Here is an 11,522-nt window from a genome sequence, read left to right on the forward strand (position 1 = left end):
TTACAACACTTTTTATTTTGATCTCTTTTTGGTGAGGTTCCAATTAAATCTGTTCTTTTATGTATTTCAAGGCTTTCAATACACTAAATATGGATGCCGTAAAAAGGGAGACAGTAAGATGCTTCATCGCAGCTACTGTGAAGCGAGCAAAAAGCCCAAACCCATTCGCAGAATGTGTAATTTGCAAGATTGTTCGGAGCCACAGTAAGTATGGAAATTATTTAAGGAAAAGTAAAAACGATCTTGAGTATATTATCATTGAGGTTTTTTTTATACTTAAATTACAATAGACTTGCTCTGTTAGAACAAAGTGATACCCTGCTTTTTTACTCTCTGTTAGAATGAGTAGGGTCGGCTTGGTAACCCCTATTTAGCAGCAGTCAGAATCATAATGGCTTTTTGTAGAACTGGGAGTTGAAATAATAATTATTAATAACCCTTCTATTACGTTTTTGTCAAATACTATTTTTGGGTACAATTAAAATGTGTAGACCAGGGACACCCAAGATACACAGAAGGGTATGATATAATTAACCTATTAATAAACATTTTAAAAATCAATCTCAGCTCGTTACCTGTATAAAAGACACCTGTCCACAGAAGCAATCAATCAATCAGATTCAAAACTCTCCACCATGGCCAAGACCAAAGAGCTGTCCAAGGATGTCAGGGACAAGATTGTAGACCTACACAAGGCTGGAATGGGCTACAAGACCATCGCCAAGCAGCTTGGTGAGAAGGTGACAACAGTTGGTGCGATTATTCGCAAATGGAAGAAACACAAAATAACTGTCAGTCTCCCTCGGTCTGGGGCTCCATGCAAGATCTCACCTCGTGGAGTTTCAATGATCATGAGAACGGTGAGGAATCAGCCCAGAACTACACGGGAGGATCTTGTTAATGATCTCAAGGCAGCTGGGACCATAGTCACCAAGAAAACAATTGGTAACACACTACGCTGTGAAGGACTGAAATCCTGCAGTGCAGTGTTGTGGTCAGATGAGACCAAAATCGAGCTCTTTGGCATCAACTCAACTCGCCGTGTTTGGAGGAGGAGGAATGACCCCAAGAACACCATCCCCATCATCAAACATGGAGGTGGAAACATTATGCTTTGGGGGTGTTTTTCTGCTAAGGGGACAGGACAACTGCACCGCATCAAAGGGACGATGGACGGGGCCATGTACCATCAAATCTTGGGTGAGAACCTCCTTCCCTCAGCCAGGGCATTGAAAATGGGTCGTGGATGGGTATTCCAGCATGACAATGACCCAAAACACACAGCCAAGGCAGCAAAGGAGTGGCTCAAGAAGAAGCACATTAAGGTCCTGGAGTGGTCTAGCCAGTCTCCAGACCTTAATCCCATAGAAAATCTGTGGAGGGAGCTGAAGGTTCGAGTTGCCAAACGTCAGCCTCGAAACCTTAATGACTTGGAGAGGATCTGCAAAGAGGAGTGGGACAAAATCCCTCCTGAGATGTGTGCAAACCTGGTGGCCAACTACAAGAAACGTCTGACCTCTGTGATTGCCAACAAGGGTTTTGCCACCAAGTACTAAGTCAAAGGGGTCAAATACTTATTTCCCTCATTAACATGCAAATCAATGTATAACTTTTTTGAAATGCGTTTTTCTGGATTTTGTTGTTGTTATTCTGTCTCTCACTGTTAAAATACACCTACCATTAAAATTATAGACTGATCATTTCTTTGTCAGTGGGCAAACGTACAAAATCAGCAGGGGATCAAATACTTTTTTCCCTCACTATATACTTAACCAGGAAATAGACATGACTGAAAGAATACGATAGATACATCTAATTTGAGAGATTTTGGAACTTTCCTGAAGTATGGCTGTATTAAGTAGTGTGCAGTATTAGAATATCCTCAGATATCTCCTATTGTGTCCTCTATGTAGGTTTTTTGGGGTTTAGGAATTTCACAAAACAGTCAGAGATCCTTCTCATTGTAGATTAACACATGCCTCTGAAAGCAACATAAGTGTATCAACTTCAAATGTGTTTTTGTCTTCTCTCACGAGCCATTGCTGTGATTGTGAGAGGTGAGGATTTAAATATGAAAGGTAACAGTTGGAGATATTCAAATTCATACCAGATATGTTCCTTCAATGATTTAAAAGGAAGCCAATTATGCAAATTATATCTAAACTGACAATATTCATGCTGCTTTCCATCCATAGAACATGATGTCTTTTAGTTGATTTTAATGATAGACGGTTTCTTATATTTTCACAAAAATATATGTGGCATCTAAGTAGGCTGATGCCTTTTCACATATGTGATCCAAAAGTAGATCCAGCTGTTTTTAACTGTATCATGTTATGGTTCATCTCTGACTTGAGAGAAGCTAGTATGGTGAACTGTGGAAATAATATAACAATCTATATTACATTAATTATGTATTTCAGAGGCAGAGTGAAGTTGATTTGTAGAATTAGGATATTAATGGTCTTACTGCCTATTAACTAATATTTAAAAGTACTAGAAGCACAATGGACTATAAAGGTTTACCTCACTTTGCATGAGAGAGGTTCCAGAGCAATTTGTGCTAAAAGGGATACTAAATACGTTGAATTGATAGGGAGAAAAATCCTCCCTCAAAAGATGGAGAGATGAAGAACACTAAGGGCCTGATTGCATTATTCAACTCTAACAAAGATACGGCCAGTAAGGAAGAATCGTCTAAAGTTTTCCAAAAGAACATATTTTACTGCGCTTGCTGCTGGGCAACTACATGACGTCAATGAGGGACCCCAAACTTAAACACACAATTCTTTGTCTTTTGAACTCCATATGACCCTGAAAGAGAGAGTTGAGTTTATTCTAAAAGCAGTAACACAGACACTGGACTGATCCTGGCCTACACAGCAACACACAGAGGTGAAATGCACACAATCTTGCTGTAATTCTCACATAAGAATGAATGGGGATAAATGTGTTAAAAACAAATATAAATGTACAGTTAATTTATCACACTTTTTTGTATTAACAACAATAAAAATAATAAACATACCATATTTATTGGAATTTTAATGTTAATCTTACGAAGTTCCCAGGCCTCCTACTCAGAACTGGCCGTAGCCTTTTGGGGGCCATAGGCGAGATTTGATTGTGGGAGCCCCCTTCTCGCCGCAAAACATTTTAGTGGTGCCCATCGTTATGGCGGAGAGAAAATGTTTAGGTAAAACTAAGAGAGACACAAACATTTGAATAGTGCACATCACAGAACATGTATTGCATTTTAACATATGCTGAAATAGATTTAGTACTACATACACATTTAAATAATACACTGGGCACACTGAAATAACAGCAATAACGAATAAAGAGTTTAGGTAAAACACCACCCATGCGATAATTACTCAGTACTGAAAATACTATATTACACATTAAAATACACAATGTATTAAAAAAATACAATACTATCAAAAATAATTAGCTGACAACTGGCAAACTGCTTAAGTAATAACTACTAATCATTAGCTATCTATCAAAGTGATCACATCAACATTTTCAAAAATTAGATTTTTACTTAATCCGACTGAGCTGGATTATTGCTTTATATAGAATAGTTAATTGCTCACAAAGTTATGACATTTTATAGTCCCACTACTTGGAATATACAAAACGTTTGGTAAAGTTCTGGAGACATTCTCTTCATGAACTCCTTAGCAATATACACTTATCCATCATATTTACATGAAATTTAGCACACATATCCCTGACACGCGTGTTGTGACCTCACTAGAGACACTATGCTAGAGCCACAGATGAAATGCCCCTCTCACTCTCGGGTTTACATGGTTAGTTTATTGCACTAGAAAGGATCTGTTGTTTACCCATAGCAATGCAAAGGGCAAAGGAGTGTCTTATGCATTACGCCTTGTTGTTCAATACTTTGTTTTAATGATCTTACGGAGTAGTTTTTCACGTCACTGACGGAGCTAGTCGTGAATAGAAGTGTTTGTTGAAGTTAGGATTACAACACGATGTACATGAACAGTGCACAACAGACCCACAATAATATAGAGAGCATAATGATAATAGGAAACAAAAGCATTACGCATTGCAATTAACCATGAAACGCCCATCAGCACTATAACTTGAAACCCCCAATAAACGGACCAGTTATGCTGCAAATTTAATATGTGAGCATTTCAAGATGTATTGTTTCAAACAGTAGCATTTGCACATAAACTGCTTGCTGTGGAAATGGGCGTGTTTCCGACTTTTTTGTGGTGGAGCAAAAATGTAATGCATCAATTATGACACTGCAGCAGCATTAAGCACTATTCAGCAGGTCATTCATTCTGTCATTGCTGCTTAACATTTGGTTGGCTAGTTATCTGCTTACATGGTATGTTGTGTTGATTTCAAAGCTAACATCTGTCATTCCGCTCGTAGCTGACATATTGTGCTCAGTGCAAAAGCGCTCAGTTGGATTTTCATTTGTTTTAAATATTATTTATGTCATGTTTTAGGGTCCCTTTGATATTATGGGGCCCCAAGCGACGCCTAGTTCACCTGTATGTCCTGGGCGGGGCCCTTGCATAATTTGCGGGGCCCTACGCAACTTGTGTAGTGAGCATATAGGGCCGGCTTTCTCTGCTCCTACTGATGCTCTTTTGCTTCACTTTAGATTTTCACTCAACTTTCCTTTTTGTTCCTTTTTAATGTTTTAATTGATTTTAATTTAATTTTAAAATCAATTGATTCAATTTGTTCTATAAAGAATCCTTGCATAGGGAATCATGTCCCTATATACCTGTACTTCATATACATTAATTTTGAAATGTCTGCATACATTACAGGGTGATTGCCCCTAAGGTATGTAAAAAGGTTGGATGCATTTCTAATGCGTGTACAAACAAGTGTCCTGCAGTGTCTACAACAAGGAACTAAATCTACAAACACTACACAGTTTTTTTTCTTATCATATCCTAAATACGTCCATGACGTAAGCCTATATTTAAGACGTTTTGCAGGCTGGAAAAGATCTCCATCAGGCACTTTGTCAAGACTTGAATTATCATTGCTTCACTCAGAAACATGTATAGCACTCTTTCCAACACAAATGTGCGGTGATGATGAAGTGGAAGATACATTGAAGACAGCTGTTTCAAGACGTGAGAGCCGAGCAACAGTGACCTTCCAGTTATATTTCTAAAGTGACGCACGACCAGTAGGGCTCATGTCAAAGCCATTTCACCATGTATACCGTAATTACAATAATCGTGATTCAGTAATGTAATGTATCTTAACCGCGGTAACCATAAAACCGGGATACTGCCCATCCCTAGTAGTGATAAATATTAGAGCCTTTGGCATCAGGGCAACATTAATGTAGAGTGAATTCAACAGAAACAGAAACGTTCAACATTGATACATTGATTCTGATTGTTACAATTTTGTTTAAACCACAAAACTGGAACAATTGTTTTAAAAATCTTTTGTTTTATTCACAAGGTGGATCACAGAGGACTGGGAGCACTGCACTAAAACCTGCGGGAGTTCAGGTTATCATATCCGCACAGTGCGCTGCATGCAGCCTCTTCAAGACGGGACCAACCGCTCAGTTCACAGCAAATACTGCAGCGGCGAGAAGCCCGAGAGCCGAAAGCCTTGCAATAGGAGACCATGCCCCGCACAGTGGAGGACCGGGCCCTGGTCAGAGGTCAGGCTGCCTGTTACTGCAGGATTACTGCTAAATCTAATTTAAAACGCAAACAGCCAGGTGACATTACACGAATTTAAGCAATGAGGTTATTAATGCATGTGTCCGGCTTGGATTTCATAACCAGATTGTATTTGGCACCAGATTATGATTGCTCTATATATCAAGATAATCCTGTACTTATCTATGCATCAGTTTTAATATTTCTGATGTTGCGCAATGAGAGATGCTCACTGATTTGACGTGGAGTCTCTGCAAAGTACGAGACAAAGAATCCTGTCTGTTTTGCACTTGTGTGTGTGTGCGAGTAGCCAACAAACCCGATTGAATTAAGGATGTAGTAGAGACTCATTAATCCCCAATTTAATCTGTGTAAAACATCTAAATCTCAGTATTGATAGAGAACAAATGGAAGACAGATTTGATTACTAACATTTTGGCAGCAACAAGCTTAGTGCAGGAGATGCAACATAACTGCGTTCATCTGTACTCAGCTGCAAATTTTGGAGGGCATACCTTCCTTTCTACTGGAAAGGGCTGCAATAGCTTTATGCTTCATTTACAGTTATGGTTGGATGCTATTTTGTGACTAAAATGGATAATAATGATGTAAGAGCAGAAAGAATGTACCTCTTAAAATGTTACTGGTAATGGTCTGTAAAAGTCAATTTTTTCCTACACTATTTCAGTAAGAAAATAAATAATTATGGACCCAGAGGGAGCACAATTAAATTTATTTTAGTAATTCTTTGATCACGCACCACGTATGGTATTTGCTTCACAGTGCTCAGTAACCTGTGGTGAAGGACAGGAGCACAGGCAGGTCACATGCCGCATTGGAGACCAGTGTGACGGAGAAAAACCTGAGGCAACGCGGCTGTGCAAACCGGGGCCCTGCAATGGTAAGCACAGTTATCAGCGAGAGATGTTTAGTGATGCATTTCTGATATTTTTTGTGCGTGGGTGATTGAGGACAAATGTGATTTACTGTGACAGTGCTACTACTGTGATACAGTGCATCTAGAAAGTATTCACAGCGCTTAACTTTTTCCACATTTTGTTATGTTACAGCCTTATTCCAAAATGGATTCAATTCATTATTTTCCTACAATTCTACAAACAATACCCCATAATGACAACGTGAAAGAAGTTGGTTTTGAAATCTTTGCAAATGTATTAAAAATAAAAAACAAAAAAAGCACATGTACATAAGTATCCACAGCCTTTGCTCAATACTTTGTTGAAGCACCTTTGGCACCAATTACAGCCTCAAGTCTTTTTGAGTATGATGCTACAAGCTTGGCACACCTATTTTTGGGCAGTTTCTCCCATTCTTCTTTGCAGGACCTCTCAAGCTCCATCAGGTTGGATGGGGAGCGTTGGTGCACAGCCATTTTCAGATCTCTCCAGAGATGTTCAATCAGGTTCAAGTCTGGGCTCTGGCTGGGCCACTCACGGACATTCACAGAGTTGTCCTGTAGCCACTCCTTTGTTATCTTGGCTGTGTGCTTAGGGTCGTTGTCCTGTTGAAAGATGAACCTTCGCCCCAGTCTGAGGTCCAGAGCGCTCTGGAGCAGGTTTTCATCAAGGATGTCTCTGTACATTGCTGCATTCATCTTTCCCTTGATCCTGACTAGTCTCCCAGTTCCTGCCGCTGAAAAACATCTCCACAGCATGATGCTGTCACCACCATGCTTCACTATAGGGATGGTATTGGCCAGGTGATGAGCGGTGCCTGGTTTCCTCCAGACATGAGTTCAATCTTTGTTTCATCAGACCAGAGAATTTTGTTTCTCATGGTCTGAGAGTCCTTCAGGTGCCTTTTGGCAAACTCCAGGCAGGCTGTCATGTGCCTTTTATTGAGGAGTGGCTTCCGTCTGGCCACTCTACCATACAGGCCTGATTGGTGGAGTGCTGCAGAGATGGTTGTTCTTCTGGAAGGTTCTCCTCTCTCCACAGACACACGCTGGAGCTCTGTCAGAGTGACCATCGGGTTCTTGGTCACCTCCATGACTAAGGCCCTTCTCCCCCGATCGCTCAGTTTGGCCGGGCGGTCAGCTCTAGGAAGAGTCCTGGTGGTTCCAAACTTCTTCCATTTATGGATAATGGAGGCCACTGTGCTCATTGGGACCTTCAATGCTGCTGTTCCTGTACCCTTCCCCAGATCTGTGCCTCAATATAATCCTGTCTCGGAGGTCTACAGACAATTCCTTGGACTTCATGGCTTGGTTTGTGCTCTGACATGCACTGTTAACTGTGGGACCTTATATAGACAGGTGTGTGCCTTTCCAAATCATGTCCAATCAACTGAATTTACCACAGGTGGACTCCAATCAAGTTGTAGAAACATCTCAAGGATGATCAGTGGAAACAGGATGCACCTGAGCTCAATTTTGAGTGTCATGGCAAAGGCTGTGAATACTTATGTACATGTGCTTTTTTGTTTTTTATTTTTTATAAATTTGCAAACTTCTTTCATGTTGTCATTATGGAGTATTGTTTGTAGAATTTTGAGGAAAATAATGAATTTAATTCATTTTGGAATAAGGTTGTAACATAACAATGTGGAAAAAGTGAAGCACTGTGAATACTTTCCGGATGCACTGTATATCACTGGAAATGTGCTTGAATTCTACTAGGGACACATTTACCACACTGACCAGTCAATATACCAGGAGATTATTTACAATTCCAAATCATATATTTCAGGTAATTTAAGAAGTAAACCTGGGAGTGGGACATACTGCAATGGCTTCTATGTACATGATAGATCTCATCTGGATTACTTCTGTATTTTTGGGAATTTAAGTTCCAGTATTTCGTAAGTCTCCCAAAAGCAAAAAACATATTTCTTACATTAAACAGCAGTTATGTAGGGAGGTATTTGTATTTTTTTGTATGGCTGGTGAAAGAGACAGATTGATTTTCACCACTAAAGTGTAGAATCTCTTTATTTGGGCTCATTTGTCTGTTGGTTAGGCTGAGGATAATGTGTAAGTACCGAGCACAAAGATCGTTGGGAAAGCATTTTACTCTGACGTGATCGGGATCTCTGCCGTCACTGATCAATTTAAACGCAAGAAAGCAAACAAAAAGCCAAATCATGAATAACTGTAATCAATTCTCATGCACTTGTCCTATTCACAGATGAACCCTGTACCGGAGACAAGTCGATCTTTTGCCAGATGGAGGTGCTTGCCAGATATTGCTCTATCCCCGGCTACAACAAGCTCTGCTGCGAGTCCTGCAGTAAGCGCAGCAGCAGCACGCTGGCTCCTCCGTTCACGTCAGAAGCAGCTGAGACCGAAGACGACGTCCATTTTGACTCAGTTCCTGAAGTAGCGGCTGCCCACATCTTGGCCTTTTCCTCCTCTGGTAAAAACATGCAGAGCCGTGGCTCAAATGTTACTTCTGCTGGTGACGAGCCAAAATCTACTGATTCTTCCCCAAAGAGAGTAACCCCAACCAGCAGTAAACGTGACAGGCCTCTTTTGAGCCTCCGCACTAGAAATTCCTCCACATCGGCAACTGGTGACCTGCCACCTTCACACAACAGCAACCTGTCGGTGCCTCTGTCGGTCAGGGCCACGGCGAGGAAGGGAGACAGACAGGGTGAGAGGAGGTGGCCTTCAAGATCGTCCAATGTGGAGAGATGAAGTCGAGCGGTCAACCTGAACTCTGAAAGCAGATACCTGGTGGTGTCCTGCGTGTTCAACTTCAGATCATTTATTCGGTTTATAAGAAAGAAAAATAACAACTACGAAAAAGTGCGGGTTCACTTTTGTGTCATTCACGTTCTCCAGCAGCTATTAATTACATTCAGTTTTCCTGCTGTAGTGTATGGAAAAGCACCAAAGATATTGTCAATAAGAGTGAACCGACTTTCTTTAAAAAAAAAACTTAAAAAAAAACGGTTACAAACAATTTGCACATCGACTGAAGCTATAGGAGATGTCACAGTGGTACAAATGGTTCTAGTTATATAGAATTGGATTGAGTTAAAATAAAATAACTCATCTATATGGTTGAAAAAAATCAGATATTTATAAACCTTTGTAGCTATCCTGTAAATAGTGTATATGCAAAGTGTCAGTATTATTTTTTAAAGAAGGCAAGCTTTTCTTTTTTATTTATGTCACATGGACATTTCCTATCATATACAAAACCAATTTGCAGTGTCTCTTCGATTTCCTCATGTTCATATTGATTATAGAAAGTATAAATGCAATACCACTTACATTTACATTCTTATTTTATAAATGGTGCTGGTTTAAACAGAATTGTCTTATACAAATCTGTATAATTCGTGGGTATGGTCTATCATCTATCATGATAGTATACCTGACAACTGAACTGATAAAAATTCAAATATAGCATATAAGCTTTATGGGGGTATTTTGAACAAGTGAAGCTGGACTTACAAAGGCCATTATGTAGAACATATTGTGTAATATGTCCTTCATTACATCTGAAAAAAGGGTTGAGAGCTATTTATTTTAAAGGCGATTATCACAACCACAATGCATCTGACTGCAATAGCAAGATTTTTTATTATTTTCTGTTGTTTTCACAGCTCATCCATTCATACTCTCTCCTGTGTGTTGATGTCTAGTACTTGTATATAGGATTGAGGACTTAAAATATTTATTAAATGTCAATAGAATATTGTAATAAATCTGATCATTAGTAGCAGTGACTAAATATTTGCCATTTGCCATTTCTAGAAGGCCAGATCATTGTAACGGTTTTCTTTTAATTTAAATTGAATTCATAAACTAAAACTAAGAAACAAAACCTCTACTGTAGCTAGGAATCATTTCTAAATTGAAAAATCTCGACAATGTTTTCAACAAGCATTCTAGGAACGGAGTAGTTTACTAAAACAAACAAAAACTTGCCCACAGTTTGTGGGTGTTTGTCCCTGACAAAGCTGTTCATTACAGCAAAAGTAGCACTAAATTAACATTGAACAACACTGTTTTTATCACAGTGAAACATAGCACTAAGTGAAATTAGTTTTAGGAATTGTGTTAAACATTGAAACAAATAAATGTATGACTTCCCCTGGAAAACTGGGCTAGGTAACACTATAGAGCTAGATGTATATAGTGTGTGTAGTTATCTGTCAACTAACTGTGTTGAAGCACATAGTGCTATGCTACATGCATTTCTGTCCTTGTTTGTAATGTTACCTGTTGACTTGCTGCCTCTAAAGAATTGCTGCTAATTTATGCAAGGCTTTCATTGGTCAAAGAGAAGCTAGATTTTATATTGACAATCCCTGAGCCTCAAACAGATATAGAGAATGTTATTTATGTATCTCCAGTACTCCCCATGCATTAAAGTATGAAGGCTAAGAGCATTTCCTTTTTTTGTGTGTGCTTCTTTTTTCACCATTTAGATGTATTTTAAGTGTACACTACTGATGCTGTTTGTTGTATTGGGGAGCACATAGCAATAAAGAATAAACTTTCTTAGTCTATTATCATTGTTGTTGGTGATGTTATTGTTTTGATGTCTTCCCATCTCGTCTCTTTTTTGTGACACTTGTAACTCAATGAATGGGGCCTTGCGTAATGTCAATGGCGATGATCCTTTTCTGCTTATTTTCCAAAAGCCCAAGTCTTCACACAACAGCACGTCCTCTCTGGTGTTAGGTTACTGCAGGCTCCTGCTGCGGCTTTATTTCTTCCACTGAAAAGCTGTGAATGCTATCAATCTGAGCAGGTGTGAGAAACAGCCCAATCATTTTCTTTATCCCCTTGAATCATACCTCATCATTTCTGTGGCTGGATGTTAACAATGGAGGTTTTCTTTAACCTTGCTTTGCTGG

General features: G+C 39.4%; 1 protein-coding gene across 6 annotated transcripts in view; it reads left to right on the forward strand.

The window, feature by feature from the left end:
- Window positions 1–11,171, forward strand: part of adamts3 (ADAM metallopeptidase with thrombospondin type 1 motif, 3) — a 74,229-nt gene extending 63,058 nt beyond the window's left edge. For all 6 annotated transcript variants that reach the window (XM_066710623.1, XM_066710625.1, XM_066710626.1 and 3 more), the window contains 4 exons: window positions 72–204; window positions 5,482–5,689; window positions 6,474–6,591; window positions 8,837–11,171. In XM_066710623.1, the coding sequence (XP_066566720.1) occupies window positions 72–204; window positions 5,482–5,689; window positions 6,474–6,591; window positions 8,837–9,345 (968 nt within the window). In that variant the 3' untranslated portion in view covers window positions 9,346–11,171. The remainder of the gene's footprint in view (window positions 1–71; window positions 205–5,481; window positions 5,690–6,473; window positions 6,592–8,836) is intronic.
- The last annotated feature ends 351 nt before the right edge of the window (window positions 11,172–11,522 follow it).

This window comes from Amia ocellicauda, chromosome 8, assembly GCF_036373705.1.
Source record: "Amia ocellicauda isolate fAmiCal2 chromosome 8, fAmiCal2.hap1, whole genome shotgun sequence".
Taxonomy (NCBI): domain Eukaryota; kingdom Metazoa; phylum Chordata; class Actinopteri; order Amiiformes; family Amiidae; genus Amia; species Amia ocellicauda.